The 23384-nt window shown below is 49.0% G+C and overlaps 1 protein-coding gene across 4 annotated transcripts in view; it reads left to right on the forward strand.

Moving 5' to 3' along the window:
* The window catches only part of PLS3 (plastin 3), a 46460-nt gene that overhangs the window by 14360 nt on the left and 8716 nt on the right, over positions 1-23384 (forward strand). For 3 of the 4 annotated variants that reach the window (XM_034063448.1, XM_034063450.1, XM_034063449.1), the window contains 5 exons: positions 12800-12886; positions 19064-19227; positions 21210-21339; positions 21788-21920; positions 23206-23287. In XM_034063448.1, the coding sequence (XP_033919339.1) occupies positions 12820-12886; positions 19064-19227; positions 21210-21339; positions 21788-21920; positions 23206-23287 (576 nt within the window). In that variant the 5' untranslated portion in view covers positions 12800-12819. Of the gene's footprint in view, positions 1-2092; positions 2221-12799; positions 12887-19063; positions 19228-21209; positions 21340-21787; positions 21921-23205; positions 23288-23384 lie in introns of those variants that run through there. The other variant, XM_034063447.1, reaches the window with a different exon arrangement.

The following is a 23384-nucleotide window of genomic DNA, read 5'->3' on the forward strand; positions in this document are numbered from 1 at the left end:
GGTGGTATCACCTGGGCAGAGTCCCTCCCGAGCACCTCGTGCTTCCCTAAAAGGCTGTTGGGCAGGGGAACGCGCAGCTTGCGCTGCCTTGACCAGAAAACTTCCTATTTTGGAATTGCGGGGAGCGGTGCGTGCCCAGCCCCGCTGGAGGAAGTGGGCTGGGAGTGCCGGGGAGCAGGGCTCTGCCATCACCACACCCTGGTCTCGGGGCATGACGCAGCCGTGAGTGGTGCTGGCACCGCTGAGCTGCTATTTTAGGCTTCAGTGTAATTGCAGGTTGGAGCGGGAGGGCTGGGCTCGGAGCTTTGGCAGAGCAGAGGGCTCCGAAAGCGGTGGAAAAACTGGCTATTGCGGAGCCTTGGCACATGTGGAGATGGGCGTTCCACATGGCAGCTGGACTGGTGGTGGAGCCGCTGGGGATCTGTGCTGAGGGCAGTGGGTAGCAATGCCCGATCCTGTCCCAGCAGAGGAAATGGGGATGGTGCCCTGTAGGATGCACTACCTGAAAAGAAAGAAGTAGAGGTGTGAAGGTCCATGGACTGGTGGCTTTTAGGTGTCCACAGTGTCTGCCACTGGCACATGCTGCTTTTCCATCCCAGCAGCATGGATGCCAGGCACAATGAGAGGAGAGTTTTGTCTTTTTTCTCCCAAACACATGCATTGCTGCTGCGATGGCTCTGCCATTGACAGAAGTCACATAACTCAGACTGGGAGCTGGGTTTGGCTCGGTCTCCCAGGGACCTGCCAAGCTCCAAAGCATCAGCACTTCCCAAACCTTACAGGGAGAATTTACACTGTGCAGCGTGCTCACACGTGGAGTGAGGTGCAGAGGGACTGATCTTCCCAAAACCAGTTTCCCCCTGTCTGGTGTTTGCCCCAGGATGTGGTGGATGCAGTCACCAGTTGAAGCCAGGGACTGCAATAATGCTAAAGCTTCTTGCTGAAGGTCAGAGCAGAGTTAAGAGTCGATCTCCCCTAAGCCCTGTGTGATGCTCAGGCAGCCTGACCTCAGTGGAGTGCAGAAGTGTTTTTCAAGCCAGTGTCTTTCCTTTTAAGTTGCAGCTGCATTTCTGGGCATAAAAATGTCTATTTTGGTTCCCATTATTTTTACCGTCCTGAGGAAGCTGTCAGGTTGTGGTGTTGGGGTTGGGCCTTGGGCTTCCTTTTATACCTTCTTTAGAACTTTGCAGCTGGAAGCCAAATTTTCAGGTGCTATGCAAGAAATGGCACGGGGCACTGACTCCCTGTCCTGCCTGGCAGCACTTTTAAAGAGAAACAACCAAAAGTGACCCCATTGGTTCTGTGTGTTCTGAATTTTTTTGAAGGATCACAGGTTCTTCAGGCTGTTCACTAATTCATGCATTAGTAAGGGATGTCCTTTCCTTCCAGCTATGGGAGGGTTTGACCATGATGGGTTTCACAGGAATGGAAATTTCTGCAATGGGTGATGATGCTTTGGAAATCCTGTTTAACCTTTCTGGTGACTGATTTTGCTCCTGTGAGTTGCATCAGCAGTAACACAGAACATGATGCTTCTGTTGCTTGTCCCCTCCTGGTTAGTAGCAGGTGTCTGTCCTGGATTCAGGGTGAGCAGACAGGGAGGATTGAGGTAATGCAATGAATTGTGTTATGGACCAGCTCTGCACTCAGTATTTACCCCCCATCCAGACCACTTTGTTGGTTTCTTTTGGAGCCACTGTGCTGTGAAATAGCAGGCAGCATCCTCCCTCAGTGTGGACCGGGGCCAAATAGATCTGGATCTGCACTGCTCTGTCTGGGAGCTGCTGTTGGTTTTAAAGATATCTGTAGAATAAGTACATAAAATACAAGCCCCATGTGGCTGTTTGGCTAGACAAGCTGAGAGCCAGCAAAGCAAACTGCACTGAATTTAAACTGTTAAAGGTGAAGGAGTTCTTTTTGTTTAAATAAATAACTAGAAGTCAGTTTGCTTACCTAAAAGCTTTATTATGCCTGACTGGCTCCTGCTCCCGAGTGCCCAGCACTAAAAGCACAGCAGCACTTGGAGCATCCTGCAGCCTGTCCCTCAGCCTTTCCAACGCCTCTTTCCGTGCCATGACCGCATCTCTTCCGTGGCTCTGGGGAAGCGACCTCCCATCTGCGGGGCGGGGATGCTGGGAGGAATGCTGGCTGTCCGGATCCGTGCCGCGGCTGGGACACTCTTCAGCCCTGCCGACGGACCCATTCTGGTGAGGAGCAGAGGTAAGGGTGCTCCTGGGATGCTGCCGCTCGGGGTCCTGGCTGCAGGGATGCGAGCACACGCCAGAGATCATCCTGCAGAGACTTGTTTTGCTTTGATTTGTGTCTGTGAGGCATCTGCTGCTGGAGTGGGTCAAGGGGAATAGCTGGAAGCAGAAGGAAAAGATTAATTTGGGGGTTTGATGTGTTTTAGATTTGGGGTTTATCTGTGCACATGTAAACAGGGCAGCAGCGAGTGCTGCCACTGACTTTACATCACCGGGCTGCAAATGTCCCAGGGGAGGACTGAGGGTGTTGCCTTCCCAGAAACCTCGGTCTCGGCACATCTTAGTCCCGTCTCAGTCTGCAGCAGGCTTTTAAAGAGCAGAACTGCTCGAACCTGCATGTTTGGAGAGTTCAATATTTAAAGCTCTGCTTGCAGAAAGTGTGAGGGAGCTCTGAGAGCAATCAGGGAATTGGCTGTGGTGGCTCCCCAAGTGTTGGGGGTCTTTTGCCTGGAGGGGCTGTGCTCCCAGTGCTGCTCTGGTGGGAGCAGCATCCGGCATCACAGCCTGGCAGGGTTTTGTCTCCAAAGTGAGGCACATGCTGTGTTTTCTGGTGGAGTCTGGCTGTGCTCAGTGCTGGAAGTCAGCACAGACCCTCTCCAAACGCTTTAGCAGTCACTACTACCTCGAACACTTCCATAGCAAATGCTTTTAAGTACTGGACTGAAAAGCTGAACTTTTTGTACTGAAAAACTTAGACTTAACATGTGTAGAGTCCCATAAAACACATCTCATGTGGCTGCTTTGTGGCCTGATTTTGTTTATGCTGAACGTGTTGCTCTGAGGTTTTGCTTAGCTGTATTTTACTGTTACCCTGCTTTTATTCTGCAAAACATCTGGCTGTAAGGAATGCGTTCCACAGCTGGAGGACTCTCACACCCTCCTGAAGCTTGGAGTACCAATGAGGCTGTGTGCTGTTTATGGTGTACCCATCTCCTTAACCAATACACCTGTCCTAGGGGTATTAGGCACTGGCAGTGCTGCTAAACCAGGGGAGGAGGAGGAGGAGGCAAAGCAGCTTGAAGGGACACGATGAGAACTTGTGTGGATGCTGGAGACACCTTGGAGATCCTGCCTCGCCTTGAAACTGGTGATTAGGGTGCATTTTGCAGGGATTATGAGTGGTTGCTCACAGTCCAAGGGTCACAGAGCAGAGCTTGCCACTGCTCCCCTTTGCTCCCTATGGCTCTTCCCCAAAGGAAGTTAGAATACAGAGGAGTGTGGGGAACACCCTGCTGTCAGAGTGAATACGATAGCACTATTGTGGCATCCTCCTGGGAGGCAAAGACAGCAGGCCTCCTGCTCCTCTAGCTCTTTCACATTCATCTTTGAGATTGATGTTTCTGCTTTTGTCAAGGTAGATAGGATCTGAGCCGGCTTCTCTCGAGAAAGTAAATGTTGAAGTTACAGATAGGTTTTATACTTCCAGAAGCTGCTAGGACAGCTATGCAGTGACACTGATGTATTGCACTCTATTGACGCTTGCCTCTTCTGGATCAAATTATTTTGACTCTTTTCCCTTTCCCCAAGTGCTTGCTGAACAAGATTACAGGCAGCAGGGGAGGATGGGAAAAGGTTTTTCTTCTTTTATCACTCGTTTTTTCTAGTAAGAGATCAGTTACAGAAATTTGTTGTTTCTAAGAGACTTTTAGAACATAACTGCAATGCATAGAGCAGGGTTTGCAGTTTCTAGTGGTTTGTTTCTTATTTAAGGCATGTCCCATCCCTGGCAGTGTTCAAGGCCAGGTTGGACACAGGGGCTTGGAGCAGCTGCTGCAGTGGAAGGTGTCCCTGCCCGTGGCAGGGGTTGAGCTGGAGGAGCTTTAAGGTCCCTTCCAATCCAAACCACTCTGTGAATCTCTGACACAGTTCTCTGGATGTTTATCATGGGGTCAGCAGCTGCCCAGCTGCTGGGATTTCACAGAATCGTAGAATCCAGGGATGGGGCAGCCACAGCTTCTCTGGGCACCCCGTGCCAGTGCCTCAGCACCCTCCCAAAGAGCTTCTGCCTAAGAGCTGCCCTCTGTCAGGTTAAATCCCTTTAGGTATTGGAAGACTGGAACAAGGTCTCTCTTGAGCTTGGTTGTCCCTTTTCAGGCCAGATCTGTTCACCTTCAAACTGATGAACACACTGCAGAATCACTCCAGCATGGCTGTACCTGGTAAAGGGTTGCACAGAACCCACCCTGCCAGGCTCAACTGCTGAGGCTCGCTTTGGTCCAGCTCTCTAGGGATCACACCATCGCACTGGAGGTTTGGCTTGCAGGAGCTTGTTTGTTGGCACTGAATAGGCAGTGACTGTGCTGTGATTTAATTTAGGGATCTCGCTGATTGCCCTACCTGGGCAGGAGGGAAGGTTACGAGACCGAGTAATGCTTCTTGCTTCATCTGTTTTAGCCTTGTGATCCTCACTTCTCCTTGCTTATGCAGGTGGGGAACATGCTGGCTTTCCCACCATCATTCTGAGGGTCCTGTCATACAGTGAGGGATGCCTTATGCCAAGTTTTGCAGTGGGTGGTAAGAGGAGGGTCCTTTCTTGAAGTCATTTATGGTTAAGGTACTGAATGAGCAGTAGGAAGTGTTTAATGCTGCTTTTATTTGGGGAACTATGCAAGAATAAGAGTTATTATCAGCATAAGAATTTCCTGAGAGGCCAGCATGTGTTTTCTGTGCTTGAGCCAGGAATTTACATTAAGCCTTCCAAGTCTCAGTCCATTAGCTGACATCTGACTCTGCCCCCTCCCTTTTACCTTATTGCACTTAGGTTTAAATTATCTATGAACGTTCCTTGCTTCTTCAAGTGCCAGGCAGGATGAGTGCTCAGCTCTTCCTTTCCTGAGAGGTCTCAAAAGGGTCACCTGGTTCATGTTGGACTAATGGGTTAATCGGGAATTTTGCAGCTCTGTTTCCACTGATGTGAGCAAACTGCTGCAATTCAAGAGTGAGGTAAATCTGGGGGGTTATGGTCGGGACTGTGCTCTCATCCTGGAGTAGCTGCCCTGCTAAAACTGTGCCAAAATGCAACATTTGGGAGAAGTATTTTGCAAAGAGGCTTTTAAGGACCAATTCACTGGTGCCCTGTGTCGTTTTTCATCCGGTCCCTGCTGTTCCCTGCAGATTGTAAGTACTCTGTAGACATATGTAAAAGAGTTGGAGCAGCAAAGTAGTCACAGCAGGTGATGAGCACGTGTGTGCTCCTTGAAAGCCAGCTCTGCTCCTGCTTTGAGCCTCCATCCTATCCCCTTGACTCTGGTCTTGCACATCAGGAGCATTCAGAGAAGGATGTAGGTTTGCAGCAAGCTAGCCGTGCTTTCCCTTCCCTTCAAGTGCTAAACCAGTTTTATGTTTCTGCCACTTCAGCCTCCTGATAGTAAATGCTGGCTCATGGTGGTAGGCAAGCATCCATCTGCTCTGCTCCAGGATTGCATGTCACTGCTTAATGTGCATCAGAAGCAGCTCTGGTTCATATTCCTTCAGGGCTGCATGGGGATCATAGAATCGTGGAATGGTTTGGGTTGGAAGGGACCTTAAAGCTCATCCAGCGAATTGTGTACTCAGATCCCTGCAGATTTCTGTGCCTCAGCCTCAGCTTTGCAGCATTCTGGAGGATGCTCTTAAGGTCAAGGCTTTCCTAGGCTTTTAGCAAGGGGCTGATCCCTGTTTGATGCTGTGAGCAGATGTGATGCTGATTTTGGGTTTTCTGTGGGTACCGTCTCCAGCTCGGTTCTTGGTGCTGAGCACTTCGACCATTTTCTGGGCCACCTCCTTGGCTGTGCAGGGTGTCAGAGGCATGTGAATTGGCCGATGGGTCAGCATTTGTTTTTAATAAGGGTTTAAGGTGATTGAAGCTGGTGAATGGGGTTCTGTCATGAAGGGAGACAAAACACTTTGAACATGCAAAAGTGAAGGATCAGCTTGTCCAGGCTGTCCATGGACATTGGGCAGTGGTTAAAGTCTGAGCAGGAGGCACAGGAAAGCTATTTTGCTGTCGTTTCCATACCATGGAGTGACCTTGCCTCTGGGCAGCCCAGATCCCTTCTGGGCATCTCCCCAGGTGCTGCTTAGAAGAACCTCTGGCATTGCTCTGCACAGGTTTAGCTTGGAGAAACTGGGTTTTTAACCTGAAGAAAGGCGTGTGTCCAGAGGTGGACACCCCATAAAGACATGCCCCCATTCCGGAGGGAGTGGCTGCAAGCCAAGTGCAGTGACTAATTTCAGTGCGTGTGTCACTGCTCCTGATGGATTTGACAGGTTTCCCCCCCCACCCCCCCCCACCCGCAGCAGCAGAGTTGTGTAACGATGGGAGCAAAGTCTGACAGTCTGCTCCCAGGTGACAATAAGCACAGCAGGGAGCTGGTCTCTCCCATCGTGAGAGCTTCAGGGATTTGGGAGGATACAAAGCTGATGGGACTATTGCTGACATAGAGATGCTTCAGAATCCTGGCAGCCAGAGGTCATCTCTTGATGGGATTGGGAAGAATTGAGCTGTAAAGTGCCTGTGCAGTGGCAATTGCTATCTGCAGTCTGTGTCCTTTTCCCTGAGATGCACCACATGGCTCTGTAGTAGCTGGTGGGCTACGCAAGCACCATGGACCAATGTGTGTTCTTTGTGGGTAAAGGCAGTAAAGATGACAGTGTGTTGAAAGTCTGGTTGCAGCCTGTGCTTGGTGACTGGATGGATGGAACTTGCCAAATCCAAGTTTCTGTGCTTTCTACAGCCCCGTGTTTGCTAGCAACCAACCTGTAGGTGCTGCCTGGGAGGAACCTGAGGAACAAAACACTGCTTGAAACACACAAACTGATTTATGAGCAGGAGAGGATGGATTCCGTGATAGGTTTTCATTTACAAGCCATCCATCCCTAAACTTCCCTGTCTACCCCCAAAGTGGCAGTAAGTATTTATCTTTGAGGACTCATCAGACCGAGTCTGTGCACTGCAGGGTTTCACTTCCTCTCGTTGCTGTAGGGACAGGCCAAGGGGAATGGCTTTAACCTGCCAGAACATGGGAGACTGAGATGAGCTCTTAGGCAGAAGCTCTTCCCTGTGAGGGTGCTGAGGCGCTGGCACAGGGTGCCCAGAGAAGCTGTGGCTGCTCCATCCCTGGCAGTGCTCAAGGCCAGGTTGGACACAGGGGCTTGGAGCAGCTGCTGCAGTGGAAGGTGTCCCTGCCTGTGGCAGGGGTTGGAGCTGGAGGAGCTTTAAGGTCCCTTCAACCCAAACCAGTCTGGGATTCTGTGTTCTTGCCAAAGGAACTGGGTGGGGTGAATGGGGTAAGGCAGGACGGGGAGGAAGGGGCAGGACGGGGTGAACCACAGGAATCCTGGGGCTGTATCACCAGGATTCCCTCCCAGATCAGTGCTGCCAGCCCCTGGGGCTCTGCCGCCTGCCTGGGCTCGGTGTCTAACAGCAGAGCGCTCCGTGCTGGGTCCGTGGTCAGAGATAGGCAGGTTCTGAGCTGTTCTAATGACTGATGCCGAGTGAGCTGTGCTCTGTCTGGAGCCTTCCGCACGGAGAGCCCCAAACCCACAGGTTCCTGTGCGGAGCGCAGCGCACAGGGGCTGAGTCACTGCCGCTCCAGCCCAGACCCAGCTTGCTCCTGGCTCTTTGCTCGGGTGGAAAAGGGGCACATTAATGCCTTTTCCCTGGCACTTCCATGTGCGTCTGCGTTTGCATAAACACTTCGGTGCTGTTAATCAGTCACTTGTAGAGATATTAAAGCAGGGCGGGTCTGGGAGGGACAGCGCAGCTCGGTTTTCAAATGAACACGGAGCTGCTAAGAAAGAAAATCATTCCATTTGGATCAGCAGCAAATTCCTGCTCTGTTTCTCTTGGAAGTGTTCAAGTGGCTGTTGGGAAATATTTGGTTGCCATGTGCTTTCAAAATGGGGACTAAACCTTCAGCTTTCAAGGAGCTGTGTGAGTGCCTAAATGCACATACACCCTCCCACCTGCTTTAAAAGGCAGTTTAAAAGCAGGCTGAGCTGTTGTAAGTTTGAATTAAAGTTGAAAGTCCATGAATTAGTACAACATGACATGAGAATTTGTTTTTAGAGTAAAGGCTTGTTTCACTGATGAACCACAGGGAGTTTGTGGGTACTCGTAGATATTCATAATATTGAATGTGAGCCTGATTTAGTCTGAGAATTTAAGATGGTTGCGTTTATTTCCTAAATAGAAAGAAACGTCTCCAAATTCCATCCACATCCCTTAAAAATTTGACAAATATCAGCAGCAGTCTTTAAATCTTGATGTAAGAATTACTTAGATACACATTATAAAGTTGGAGTGAGTATCATGGACATTAGGCAGAAGCTCTTCCCTGTGAGGGTGCTGAGGCGCTGGCACAGGGTGCCCAGAGAAGCTGTGGCTGCCCCATCCCTGGCAGTGCTCAAGGCCAGGTTGGACACAGGGGCTTGGAGCAGCTGCTGCAGTGGAAGGTGTCCCTGCCTGTGGCAGGGGTTGGAGCTGGATGAGCTTTAAGGCCCCTTCAACCCAAACCAGGCTGGGGGTTCTGTGATGTGCAGGATGCAGCTCCCAGGACTTGTCCACTTGGGAAAGAGTCTTGGGGATCTCTTCTCTGGATTTGAGTGCTGTTAAGGTGCTGGCTGAGCATGCAAGTACATCCTTCTGGTGATGGTCCCACTGAAGGTGGGTGCCAGCTGTGAAAACACAGGTGCTGGGCAGCTCCATCTGACTTGTCTGTATTGCAGCTCTGCCTGGGGAGCAAATAAACTAACCGTGGTTTGATGGCTGCTCTGTGTTCAGGAGCTATAAAACTTGTTTGCACAGAAACTTTATACAGCTACTCTCTGGGAAGGAACTTGATACTGGAAAACCTCAGATGCACTTGAACAGCTCTGATCTGCAGCTCAAAGTGAAGTCTGCAGGGAATGGGGTGATTTTTATGGTCCCTTCCAACCAAACCGGTCTGTGACTCTGTGGCACAAACAGGCTGCACTGTCTGCCAGCCACACTCTTCTCTGGAGCATCTTTAGTCCATCAATGTGTTATGGAGCTGCTTCTGGTTTTCTTCTGTGGAGTGAGGGATGAAGGATCTGGACCAGGAACTGCTTCCTTATACACCCTGTTTATGTGTGCATTGACTGATAGCCTTTCTGTCACCAGGGTGTAAAATGGGTGCAGGATTACCAGCTCACTTCTGTCTCCTCTTTCCCCCTTGCTCTCTCTTCCTCCCTCTAAAATGGGTCTACACTGGTGTTAGGTATGTTCATGTTTAAGTTTGAAGGCATTACCTTTAAGTTTGAAGGCATTACCCCTTGTCCTAACACTGCAGACTCTTCATCAGGGGCATCCAACCCCAACCAGGCTGTGGTTCTATGTGTGCAGAGAAACTTGGCCCATAAAATGAACACAGAGAGCTAAATATTAAGGAGGCTAATGGGACTTCTGACTTGGTAAGCAGTGCACTTCCCATCCTCTGAGGTCCACAGCTACCATTTGTCTCTGGCTGTCATTGCATGCCCCGGCAGGGGCTTTGCTCATGTGGAAGTGAATGTGCCGTGATGCGGCGTGAGCAGCGTGGTGCTGTGTCCCCACAGAGGCAGCTGATGTGTGATCCCTCTGCCTGTGATAAAAGGGCTTTCTATACCCACAAAGACAAAGGCTCTTGTTTAACAATGCAACTGTAAATGGAAAAACACAGCCTGAATGCCCCAGACTCAGCTGTTAAAAGCAAACAAACCCACAAAACCCCCTACACAATAAAACCTGAGGCTCCCCTGCCCTGCAGCCCAGTGCTGGGGGGTGAGGTGTCTCCATTGCAGAAGAGCTCTGTGAACCTGCTTTGGGAGCTCTAGAGTCCCAGTCAGCTCATACCTTTGTGGCCCACTAAGCTCCTCATATACTGTTTTGTTCCAGCTTCACACCTTTCCCCTTCCCAGGCAGCTCTCACAAGGTCAGGACTCTGCTTTTACTCTCTTGGTTCAAACTCCCCCTCTCTGCTCTCAAGCAGAGAAACAGAAGGAAGAAGTGGTGTGAAAACTGAAAGGTGAACCTGCTTTGTAACCATCCTGACTGAGCTGAACACTGGGGCTGAAAGGGAGGTGGCTTTTAAGTGAAGATCTGACCCCCAAACAACTGCAGGACATATCCAGAGTGTGGCATTTCCATGATAAAGCCAAACAGAGCAGTTTTTTTCAACAGCTCTCAGCTTATGGGGGTGTTCACTGCTTGTTTTGGTGTGGAAGATGTGATGATCTGGGTATGCAGCACGATGGGCACCTGGGAGCTGCTCTCAGGTCTCCCCTTCTGGAGCCTTCTCTTCTCCAGGCTGCCCCAGCCCAGCTCTCTCAGCCTGGCTCCAGAGCAGAGCTGCTCCAGCCCTCGCAGCAGCTCCATGGCCTCCTCTGCACTCGCTCCAACAGCTCCATGTCCCTCTTATGCTGCTGCCCCAGAGCTGGATCAGGGCTGCAGGGGGGGTCTCCCCAGAGCACAGCAGAGCACCTCATGCTCTGGGGGTGCACTCAGCACACGGGGGGTTCTGGGCTCACTGGAGCTGGGTCATGTGAAACAGTAGAAGAAAAATTATGGTGTCTTTCTTTCCCCTTTCCTGTCAGCCCAGTGCAGCTTTGCTGTGGTTCCTCCCCTGCCCCATTCCTGCAGCACAAGCCAAGGGATGGATTTGGCTGTCTTGCTGTTGGTGTCTTGCACTGATGTTATCCTGCCTGCTGGCAGCTCTGCTGCTGTTGGAGGTGGGGTCCGATGTTCTTCCCTTCGTATCCCTGCAGTGATGCAACTCCTTGTTGACTTTCTCTGCTGTGAGCACCCGCCTGAGACACTTTCCCAGGCTGCCACCCTGCCCATTGCTCCCCTGTCACCTGCTTTCCAGACCAGCTGTCACAGACAGCTACAGGCAGACCTGTGTTCTGAAGCCAGCAAGTGCTTGTGAAGGTAGCTGGGGGGCTCAGACAAAAGGGGTTGCCCATCAGAGCACAGGCGTTTGTCGAGCAGCCCTTTGGGGCTCCTGCCTGCTGCCAGGCTGTAAACCTGAGCTCACCCTCATCCTCTGCCCTACAAAGGAGGCGGCAGCTGGGCCTGTTCCCATAGGCAGAGGAGGAACCTTTGATTTCTCAACTCAGAGCAGTTGTAGCTAACAAAGGTGGAGCTGGAAAATCTGGGGATACAAGTCTCATTTGAAGTTGCACTGAGCCTGCCTGGATCCCCACCTTTAAAGCCCCTGAGCTGCAGCTAGCATGGATGCTAGAACATGCTGATCTAGCCTGCCTCTCTGTGCAGAGAGATTGCCCTATTTGCATTGAGCCATCCATCACTGATCTCTTGTGGTTGTATTGCCCCAAGTGCCAACAGGACATATGATGCTGCTGTCATGAATGGCATGGGATGGGGATGTGGGCAAGTCACCAGCCTTTGCATAGAATCCCAGCCTGGTTTGTGTTGGAAGGGACCTTAAAGCTCCTCCAGCTCCAACCCCTGCCATGGGCAGGGACAACTTCCACTAGAGCAGCTTGCTCCAAGCCCCTGTGTCCAACCTGGCCTTGAACACTGCCAGGGATGGGGCAGCCACAGCTTCTCTGGGCACCCTGTGCCAGTGCCTCAGCACCCTCACAGGGAAGAGCTTCTGCCTAAGATCTAACCTGAACTTCCCCTGTTTCAGTTTGAACCCATCACCCCTTGTCCTATCACTATAGTCCCTGATGAAGAGTCCCTCTCCAGCATCCTTGTAGCCCCCTTCAGACACTGGAAGCTGCTCTGAGGTCTCCCTACAGCTTCTTTTCTCCAGGCTGAACAGCCCCATCCTTTTCTCATCCTTACAGCGATAGCTCCTGTCCAGGCTGGCTGGGTGACACCTCATCAGTGCTTGGGAAGGAGGATTGCACAGATGGGTGTAGGCACCGTGTGCTTCATCCTCTCTGTTTCTTCAGCCCCAAGATTTGATCGAGATCTGCACACCCGGGGTTTGAGCAGGGCTGGTGCCTGATGTTGGGGGAGTGGAGGGGTCAGTGCCATGCAGACAGCCTGGTGCTTACATGGTCCATTAAGAGCCTGGCTCTGAGGGAATAGACAGGTGCTTGTTCAAACCTTTTTCTGGTAGGAAACCAGACTGACTTCTTGCAAACAGCACCAGATACAGCCCTGTGCAGAAAAACCCCATTTCAGAGCTTTGCTGTTCGGCTGTGGTAGCCGTGTGCTCTCCAGGACAGGCAGGCAGAGCATTCACTCTCTTGCATTAACACTTTTAACTCTGGATTCTGATTGTGTTCAGGAGATCCTGGAGATGTGAGCTTCTCCAACCTACAGAGCACACTGCTGGCGGGTACCTTCATGTGTGCCCATAGAATAAATACAGCTAAATATTAACAAGACCAATGGGCTTTCTGAGTGGTTAAGCAGTGCATTTCCCATCTTCTGAGCTCCACACATCTGTTTTCCCAGTGGAAAGATAAATGTGGCCTCGAGAACTGTAGCGACCTTGGTACTGATTGTTGCTGTGCTGCTGTTCAACACTGCAGGTGTTTGAAGGCAGCCTGGTTTCACAGTGTCTGTTTTCTCTCTGTAGGTACTCCCTAAGTTCATGAGATGGCCAACACCATGCAAATCTCCAAAGATGACCTGGAGGACCTCAAGGAGGCCTTTGCCAAAGTTGGTAAGTCACAGTGTGGAAGACACCATGCTCCTATCTGCTGTGAAATGGGTTTATCCCACCCCTGTGCTTGGTACATGGGTATATGGGCAGTCTGTTGTTCTCATGATCTTCTGCATGCCAAGGAGTCTCTTGGCAGCCTTTTTGCTTCTGGCTTGTCACTTGTAGCCAAGGAGCACAAAGGGATGTGGCAGCCAGGCTGTCAATGGGCACTGGCACAGAGCCTTGCCCTGTTGCTCCTGGTTTGGCTTTGTTGGTTCCTGATGGCAGGAGATACATCCAAGCCGGTACTGCAGTACTGCAGCCCAGGGAGCAGCCAGGGCTGGCACAGAGCTCGGCTCTGAGGATGCTGGTTTTGGCAGGTCGGCCAGTCCATGCACATGTAAACGTAGGAGCTGTGTTTCTGGTTGGGGCAGGTGCATCAGAGGCAGTGTTTGACGAGCTTGGAGGCAAACCTAATTAGTGTCTGTTTACCTGCCATTATGGAGCAGCTTGCGGTGGTGAGAAAATGCTCTGCGGCTGCGGTGCATGAGCATTGCCCTCTGGTGGCTCCGGTTCTTATCGTAGCATCCTAGCCTGAGTCGGGTTGAAGGGACCTTAAAGCTCACCCAGCTCCAACCCCTGCCACAGACAGGGACACCTTCCACTGCAGCAGCTGCTCCAAGCCCCTGTGTCCAACCTGGTCTTGAACACTGCCAGGGATGGGGCAGCCACAGCTCCTCTGGGCACCCTGTGCCAGCGCCTCAGCACCCTCACAGGGAAGAGCTTCTGCCTAAGAGCTCATCTCAGTCTCCCCTGTTCTGGCAGCTTAAAGCCATTCCCGTTGGCCTGTCCCTACAGGCCCTTGTCCCAAGCCCCTCTCCAGCTTTCCTGCAGCCCCTTTAGGCACTGGAGCTGCTCCAAGGTCTCCCATTCACGCAGCAGAGGGGGAGAATCCCCTCCATAACCTGGTGCTCATTCTCCAGCTGCTGCAGTGCTTTTTACCCTTCTTTTGAGCATCCTTTTGGTGAAGCAAATTGCTTGTTGCCTGGCATCTGTACTGGGTAAACTGCTCTCTAGAACAGGGTGCTCTTAAACTCTCTTTTGCTCTAAATTTGCAATCTGCAGAGAGAAATATGTATTTCAAAGGCAACTGATTCTCCCAGAGCAGTATTTCCTATTGGGATGTGATGCAAGTTGTATTTTGGGCAATTCCCTCTCATGTCTTGCTCTACCTGGGACTTTTCCAGCCAGTGGAAGTGAACTGCTGCAAAGGGAAAATAGGTGACTATGGTGCTTCTTGTTGTGTGATGTGCCTCAGTGTGCAGCCCTTAATAAGACTGGGATGCAGGCAGCCCATTCAGTCCTTGGATAAACTTACAATGATTAACCTGGCTGGAATGAGGTGGCTTTTTTTCACGAGTATGTGGGAAATGTTCAAGATTAGGTTGGGTGGCTGCCTGTGCACTGGAAACATGGAGAAACCCACGTCAGGAAACCAGCACACCCTGCTCGGGAGGTGGGGCCCTCTGGTTTTTAATTGTAATGGCAGTGTCACAGGCTAAGTGTCACTGAGAAATGCAGTGATTAGCCTAGACATACCCAGAGGTGAGATGGGATCTGCCAGGCCTTTTCACCTGCCTTCTGTATTGTGAGCTTCAGGCATGGTGTAGCCCGCAAGCACTCCTGTCAGGGGTGTCTTTAATGCTCTCATTCCTTTTAGTCTTGCCTAAAGGAGCTATATTTGCCCTGGGATACAGAACTGGTTGCTAATTGGTTGCTGGTTTTTGCTGGGAACTTTTAATGCACCTCTAGTGAAGAGAAGTTGTTCTAAGACTGCTGTTTAAAACAAAACCTTTTTCATCTGAGGAGGAAAAGGCCACAGAGATGCTGCAAGGGCTGGAGCAGCTCTGCTCTGGAGCTGGGCTGGGTCAGCCTGGAGGAGTCCCAGGCTGGGCACAGGGGCTTGGAGCAAGCTGCTCTAGTGGAAAGTGTCCCTGCCTGTGGTAGGTGATTGGAACTGAGTGAGCTTTAAGGTCCCTCCAACACAAATGAGTCTGGGTTTCTATCTCCCAGCTACCTGGAAGACTTGCACCACAGCTCAGATCATGGTTATAGCAAAGCTCAGGTGCTTGCCACTTAGGACGTCACAAAGTCAGTATGGGAAGGAGGAAGCATCTTGCACAGTGGCTTCTGCCCACCAAGATGTGCCTGATCCACTGTGTGGGTGCATGGGCTTCCTGGAGACCTGCTTTAATTCTAGCTTGGGACAAGTTGCTGCTCTGGATGTGTAGGTTGATGAGCTTGGAGGGTGTGTGACCAGGTTTTCTGTATGCAGCTGGACCAGATCAAGACAGTGAGGTGTGTTATTGTGCTCTCTACCACCATTTAGCTTCCATGCCACTTGCTGGTATCCCCAATTTCCCATGTCTGCTGACAGCCAGCAAAAGGCAAGAGTCCCGTAGACTACTTATTGCATATTTAGAAGTCCATAGGTGTGAATCCATGCTTTAAAGTTAGCACTAAAGTCAGCTGCATCTTCAGAAGCAGCTCCCAGTATCCTACAAGCAGGTCTTTGTGCTGGGAATGATCCAAGTAGTAAACAGCAGTGGGGAAAAAAGCATTCTACCACCTGACAAAAGTAATTAAGTGGGGCATAAGAACTGTCTAGGCTTTGGATGGCTGCAGGTTAGGGGGAGAAGAGCAGACTGCTCCAAATCTCAGCTGGTCTCTGGATTTGATCCCTAGAGCAGGTATGTGTATCTGTGCCCTTGGCCAAGCAGTGGCACTTCAAGAGTGAGGTATGGTACAACCCTATCTGCAGACTTGCTCTGTTTATTTGTCTTCCTCCTCCCTGCTTCTGATAGCAGAGATAAGCATCTTTTCTGGAAACATGAAGTACTTAAAACCCCTACCCTGGCTGAACACTGTGTTCAGTGCTGCAAGGTGGTGAAACAATGCTCCGAGCTGCCGGCTGAAGGCAAACAGGGATCTGTGATCCTGCTGGAGTGTGTCCTGCTGAGCATATAGCCTTAAAAGGACATGTGTGGGTTACTTTCCCCTCTTGCATCCTGTTATTTAAGCTATTTTAAGTGCTCGGAGGAAGCTGAGCCAGAGCTTGAAGCTGCGTTTGGGTTTTATCATGGCTTTGCTGCGCCACCTGCACCCGGGCAAGAGATGGTTCCGAGCATGGTGCTGGTGGGACCTCTCCCAGGCTGCTCCACTGATGGCCCTGCCTCTGTCCATGGAAAGAGGAAACTTCAGATGTGCTGCAGTTTCCTTTGCATCAGGCACACCATAATGAATCCAGGCTGTGGCTTGTCTGTTAAACCCATCTCGCTTTCTTCCATTAGTAACTTTGGGCTGTGCGCCGAAGGGTTTCATTTGGGATAGCTTCTATTTTGACAGGCTCTTCGGCTGCTGAATCCCGTTTCAGCTTTCATTACAGAGGGATTTTAGACCACCTTCCGTCTGAAGTCTGGCCCCGCTGCAGGACATCCAGCAAGGCACCATATGGTGGGCCTGCAGGAATGCTGGAAATAACCCGGGGCTTGCTGGTGCTCCAAAGGTGACTCCTTGTTTGTTTAATCCTGCTCCTCTGAACATTGGCTGTGATGCCAGATGGGGAGCAAAGGCAGCAGGAAGGGAAGCAGCTGCCCTGTGGGATGGTGGTCTCAGCCCTATTTGTCTTATTTACAGGTCTAAAGGCTTTCAGACATGTTGAGAGAAGAATGGGTCCATATTGCACCACATAGTCAATCACGCTGGTATTCTAGCCCCAGAACTGGAGCTGCATCCCTCCAGTGCAGCAGAGATGGGGACTTTGGAGCTCAGGTCCCTGCTGTCTGACCAACAGGCATTTGACTCAGGAAATACCATACTCTGTGGTTTTCCTGTTCACTTCTGAATAGGCTCAGACATGGCACATGGAAGGCTGGTTCAGAAACACTTCTGAATGCGTAAATTAGGCACGTCAAGAAGAGCAGCTTTACCAAATCTGAATGAAAATTGCACCCATGACCTTATCAAGGGTACAGTGTCTTTTTCAAGTCTGATTTTTTTTCTGTCCTTTGCCTGATAACATTGGGGTAGATGTAAAACTTGGTGGTTTAGGTGGTGGATCCATTGGAAGAAATGATGCACAAGTGTTTCTGGGTTTACCTGCTTAATTTGGCAGCATGGCAAAGGATCGTGGTCTGTTCAGTCAAGCGAGTTGGCTGAAGGCATGCTGAGGGTGAAAGCAAAGGTTTGTTTGGGGTTCATAGGCCCTGGACATGAGCAAATCCATTCTTGTCTGGCTGTGAGGCAGGGAAAAGATGCCTATTGTGGAGTTAGGTTTAGTAATAAGTGTAACAGAAGAAGCTGTGATTTATCTAGAGGGGAAATAGTTTGCTGATGACATCTCAGGCTGGCCTCTTTAATAAAGCTTGCCTTTGTAAGCTTATATGTTTTTGGAATAAAATTCTCAAACTGAAGGCCAGACAGCAGCATGTTGCCATCATTAATCACTGGCCCAAAGCACTTTATTTCATCAGCATTATTGTAAACATTGACATTCTGTGAAGTATTTGAATGTATTTAATAATCCAGTGCAATTGATGCTGCTCTTTACCTTTGGACCTGGGGCCTGGGGTGCAGGAGGAAGCACAGGTTTGCTCTTTCTGGCTTTGGATGTCTGCCACTAAGCATTTGAATTTCACTTTCTCCCTAGCTTACAAAAGCAATTTTACAATCCCATATGGCTGTGGAAAATGAGGATGTTTGAAGTGGTGGTGTGGACATGCTGCTCGCTGGAACAGTGCTATGAAATGAAACCTAAACCCCACCGCTGACACCTCATTCCAAGGAAATTGACTTCCAGATTTAAAAAAAAAAAAAATCAGGACTTTCGAGCTGTCATGATTGTTTTCCTTTATTCCTGACAGTATTTCCCATTAAGGCATAAATACTGATCCCAGTGCGGTGCTGTGGGATTCCCTCTTGAACAAAACTCAACACGGGCTCTTCCATTGTGCAGGCTGGGGAGGATGCAAGGGCTTTGGGGCAGCAGAAGCTGTTGCTTGAGTGGAATTTAACTCTCGGGCCTGAGGGAGAGGCTGCTGCCTTGTGAAGAGCTGGGAAATCCTTTGTGGGCTATGGGAAGAGGTGGGTGGCGAGGCCAGGGATCTTTTTTACCACCCTCACTCTACAAAGTTTCTTCCTCACATTCAGCCTCAATCCCCCTCTTTCAATTAAACCCATCACCCCTTGTCCATCACAACAGGCCCTGCTGAAAACTCTCTCACCATCTTTCTTATAGGACCCTCTTAAGCACTGCAAGGTCACAATAGGGCTTCCCTGGAGCCTTCTTTACTCCCAGCTGATGTGATGTGATGACGTTCCCAAGAGGGTTGGGATCTGTGGATATGAAAAGCTCCAGATTCTTGTTTTCATTCTTCCCAAGTCTCGTGGGCAATAACATCTCCTTTGGCACATGGTGCTGCCCTGCCTTGGTGGGTGCTTGGCAAAGCAAGTGTCCTTACAGAGCAGTCTTGGGCAGGATTAAAGTATGTGGCTGCAGCTTTCTGTCAGCAGTAAGTGGATAACACCATTAGCAGTGTGATGGAGAAGTGTAAGTGCGGAGCTGACTTGGTGTTTTCAGCTCAGAACAGAGCAAATGCTGTGTTTCATTACTGTCTGTTGCTAACACAAAGCCAGCTGCAGTTAGATGCAGGAAGAAAAGCTCTGGAGATCGTGGAAAATGCAGATGCTCTATTGTGAAACTTCTCCATCGCACTCGGTCATACGTGGTCAGCTCTGCTTCCAGGTTGCTGCTGCCCAAAGCCAAAGCTGTCTCATGGCCTGCACTGGGACCCTCTCTGAGCATCACTATGTGTATTTACCACCTGCCTTTGATTTCTGGTGTATTCTTGATGCTGCCCATTGAGTAGTTACTACCTGGGCTTGGTGTTTACGTATGTCCATGTCCTGCACGGATCTTGCTTTCAGCAGAGATGAATGCTCTGCACAATGTGGCCTCAAACCAGGTGTGTTGTGATGGGCTGCGCTAGGAGATTCCTCCTTGCCTCCATGTCTTATAGACATCCCCAGTGCACAGTAAAGCACTTCTGAACATGGGGGCTGTGTTTCTGCTGCCTGGGGCTGGTCATGTTTGAGTACTGGTGTGTTTTAAAACCTCCTCTTGCCCCTTCTCTTCCTCAGACCTCAACAGCAACGGGTTCATCTGTGACTATGAGTTGCACGAGCTCTTCAAGGAAGCCAACCTGCCTCTGCCTGGGTACAAAGTGAGGGAGATCATCCAGAAGCTCATGATCGACAGCGACAAGAATAAGGATGGGAAGATCAGTTTTGAGGAGTTTGTTTATGTAAGTGGTGTTTCTGAACTCCCTGTTAGACAAAGCTCAGGAAGGGAGTAGAAGAGGTTGAACCTGGCTTCTTACCCTAATCCCAGTTTCTTTCTAAAAACTGATGACTTTGAGGACTTGCCATGTAAAAATCTGGTCTTTGCACAGATCTCTGCCTATGAGCAGATTTTTGTGTTGTGCTGTCACTGTCAGCCAGCACTTAGATTTGGACAGGCGAGGAATATGTTGGATTTTAAACAAAAAACAAATAGAACCCACACACTTTTCCTCTATGAAAATTTCATTGGAGGCCCAGAGACCATTTCCACATGAGGTGACAACTGGAAAAAAGACTTGTAGCTCTCCAAGCTTACAGCGTTGACTGGAAGCTACTCAGTTTTTCCAGGCACATAGATGGATGCCTGTTTTCCCAGTGAATTGGTATCATTTCATTTCTCAATTTAATGGAACTGCAAGTATTTGCTAAAGACTTGAGAGGGTGTTTCAAGACACACTTGGAGATTAGTCCTAGATGCTGATACAGGAAACTTCAGATCATTTATTGCCTTGAGAAGGAATAACAGGAGTAAAGAGAAAGGAAAACCTAAAGGCTGGGTCTAATCTATGGCCTTTTTCTGTGGAAATAGGTGAGAATTTGTCATTACTTGTATTTTTACAAAAGCACAGCACTGCTGAGGTACAGGTTTAATGTCCACCCCTTTATCCTTCTTATGCTCTGATTGAATGCTGGAAGAGTAAGGACAGTATGTGCAGTGCATTGAGGGAGCTGTTTTTAGCTATGTTTCTTGCTATTTCCTAATTTATCTTTACCTTTTGTTCCTTAATTGTTTCCAGACCCTCTGAACTTTTCAGTTCGGAGCCAACCAGTAAGTTGGAGCTGGTTTGCAGTTTGTGAACACTTGCATGGTGGGTGCATGTTGGTTTGAGCTGGTTCCTAACTCTAACTTTGCACTAGGAAGGAAGAAATAAATCTCTTCTGTCACATTTGGATGGTAGCAATGACCAAATAAACACAAAGTGTCTTATGGGCACCTAAGCTAGAGAGCAGAAGCAATGCTTACTTGTAGGATGACATGAACTGACTTGAGGTTGTTGCCGAGTGACTTGGGGTTTCCTCAGCATTAAGGCATGTATTCTAGAGCTGGTGTGCAAAGCCAGTAACTAGGCCAGCAAATTTGAAAAGAAATCAATCTCCATCAAAATCCTGATGTCTAAAACCAACCAAGCAGAAAACCCAAAGTTTCTGGGCTCTTGAGTCTTCACTTACCTCTGCTCCATCACAGGGATGATCAAAACCTGTGTGTGCCATAAGGAGATGGATTAACTGTGCTGCATCTAGGCAGTGTTTGGAGAACCTGTACGCATTTCATTTGTGTTTTCAGCATGGTTGGAACTAATTTGGCTCAGTTTTGAGGCTTTCAAGCCAGAGAATGGAACACTTGTTACGCACTATCACAGGTTTGACTCTGACACACTTGAAGAGGATGGTTTCTTGGGTTGTGGGCAAAGTGTTGTGTGTGAGCTCAAGTCACAGTTACACGAGCATCTGGCTTACGCAGAAAGGTTAAAATTGCACAAAGGCTATCTCAGCTTTGGTCCTGTGGAAGCTGCTGCATGTGGACCTGCTCTCAGACTGCAAAGGTTTCACGTTGGGTTTTGTTGTGGACTCCTGAAATCTACTTGACGAGGTAAATGTATGTGAGGTCTTTCATGCCTAATGCATTTGTTTCAAAAGGCACTTGCAGTATATATTTGAGAGAATGGGATGGCTCTCTGCCCCCTCTCCATGTTCAGTTTAATATCACTACCCCCTTGCTGGACCCTTCACGTTTGCTAAGTTTGCTATGATTTTTGCTTTAAAGCTGAGAAGAAACAGCTTCTGCTGTGGTCCTTTCATTGGGGGATGATCTCCAGAGGTCCCTTCCAACCCTAACAATTCCAGGATCATTTCATGAAGACACTTTTCCTTCTTTAAATTGTAGATTTTTCAAGAGGTGAAAAGCAGAGATATTGCCAAAACATTCCGAAGAGCCATTAACAGGAAGGAAGGGATCTGTGCCATCGGGGGCACCTCGGAGCTCTCCAGTGAGGGGACCCAGCACTCCTACTCAGGTATCTCCCTGCCTTCCACCCCTCTGCAGGGTCATTGGACGCCTTATGATCAAACCAGTTCATTTCTATTGCCCTGTGCTTTTATTCTCTGGTAGCTGAATAATCTCCTGGCAAGGTGAGAGCAGGACAGAATTAGAGGGTAAAACAAGATTAAAAGCGTGTAAGTTAAACGTGTGTTTCTTTCTGTTAACTGTTGTTTCTGATGAAGTCTTTGTGTTATGCTTGAATATAATAAACTTGTTGAGTAACAGGTAAAGAACAAGAATATACTGGTAGTTGGAAGTGAATGTTGTATTTCTTTATGGAATAATACCTTATTTCTAATAAGATAGCGTGGAAGGGGTGGTGGGGCTTTTATTTCCCTGGGCTATTGTACACTGGTTCTTTGGGGAAAATCTTTGCTATGTTCTGAAAAAGCCTGTATTAACTTTGCAATTGGTTATCTTAGAGGAAGAAAAATATGCCTTTGTCAACTGGATAAACAAAGCCCTGGAAAATGATCCTGACTGTAGGCATGTGATTCCAATGAACCCCAATACAGATGACCTGTTCAATGCTGTGGGAGATGGGATTGTGCTATGGTAAGTCTTGACGGCTCCTGAAACTGGAGTTTGAGGGAATTTTCTTCCTCTTCCAGGCTGGGTTTGTGACTAGTTGTGTGTGCATAATGTGTTGTGTGTGCATAATGTGTTGTGTGTGCATAATGTGTTGTGTGTGCATAATGTGTTGTGTGTGCATAATGTGTTGTGTGTGTATGAAGGGGCTCAGCCACCCAGGCTTTCACTGTCCTCGTGTGATGCTTTTGCTTTGCTGCCAGCTTCACAAGCTGGTGTTGTTGTCTAGTGGGTTTGCTTGGCCTTGAGACTGAGTCTGAAGGGGAGAAGGTGCTTTGCAGAAGCAGGTGTCGTGGTGCAAACTCAACCTGATGACAGGGAGCTTGGAGGAGGGCAGAAGGGTTAAATAGCATTAATAATGCTGTTAAAAGTGTTAATAGGTTATTGTTTAGACAGTAACCTCTGTGGGAATGTTAGTAACCTTATGAAGTGACCCCAAAATGGCTTTTCTGGGCTGCACTGAGTAACTTATTTTGCTGCATACTGAAACAGAAGGTATCTGGGGCAGCTAAACACCTATGTATGGGGTTTCTTTTGGCTTTGTGATTTTGCTTTGGGTTTCAAATAGAAGTGAATTAGGACAGTGGAGAATTGGATCAGCCTGGAGTTTCAGTAACTCCATCAGTATGCAGATGTTTAGTGGCTGCCCATTGCTTCTCATTTATTTTCTGGTTTATTTTGTTTCTTTAGCCTATGATTGATTTATTTTAATGGGATTTTATTTCCCCAGTTTCAAGTAATGCAGGGCTTCACCTGAGGACTGAACTGGGTAGGATGTAGTTCATCACATCACATGCCGTGCTTGCTGCTAACTCCCTGTGCTCAGGTGCTCCCCCCAGAGCTCTTGAGGTGTTCGTGCTTTTGGGAGCAGGTTTCTTCTTGCCAGCAGCAGCGCACCTCTACAGCAGCAGGAACCACGTTGTTGTACTGGAATCTGCAGCAGGTGTCAACAGAGCAATGAGTCCTCGCTAGTTCAGTGACTATGCTGTCAATAATTCATGTGCTCTTTTTGCTGCAGCAGCTGAGATCAGGAGTGGCCAGGAGCGTGTTTAAGGTTTCAGGCTTAGCTATTAATTACAAACACATCCTTGATCGTGTAAATATTAACTTCTGATTTACACAGCCTTTATTTTAAGAAATAATAATACCCAAAACCAAAGAGGCAAAAGGAAACGTGTTTTGTATTGGTGCACTGGGCTTGGTTGAGATTCGATGCTCAGTGTTCAAATGGTGTTGGTTTTCTTCCTACCAGCAAAATGATCAATCTTTCTGTTCCGGACACCATTGATGAAAGAGCGATTAACAAGAAGAAGCTTACCCCATTCATCATTCAGGTATTACACATTCCTGTGTTTTTGCTGGAATTCAGGTTCTGCTAGCACTGATGAAGGCAGCATGGTGGCCTGAGGCATTGCTATTGTGAAGCTCTGA

The sequence above is a fragment of the Melopsittacus undulatus genome, chromosome 6 (assembly GCF_012275295.1).
Source record: "Melopsittacus undulatus isolate bMelUnd1 chromosome 6, bMelUnd1.mat.Z, whole genome shotgun sequence".
Taxonomy (NCBI): domain Eukaryota; kingdom Metazoa; phylum Chordata; class Aves; order Psittaciformes; family Psittaculidae; genus Melopsittacus; species Melopsittacus undulatus.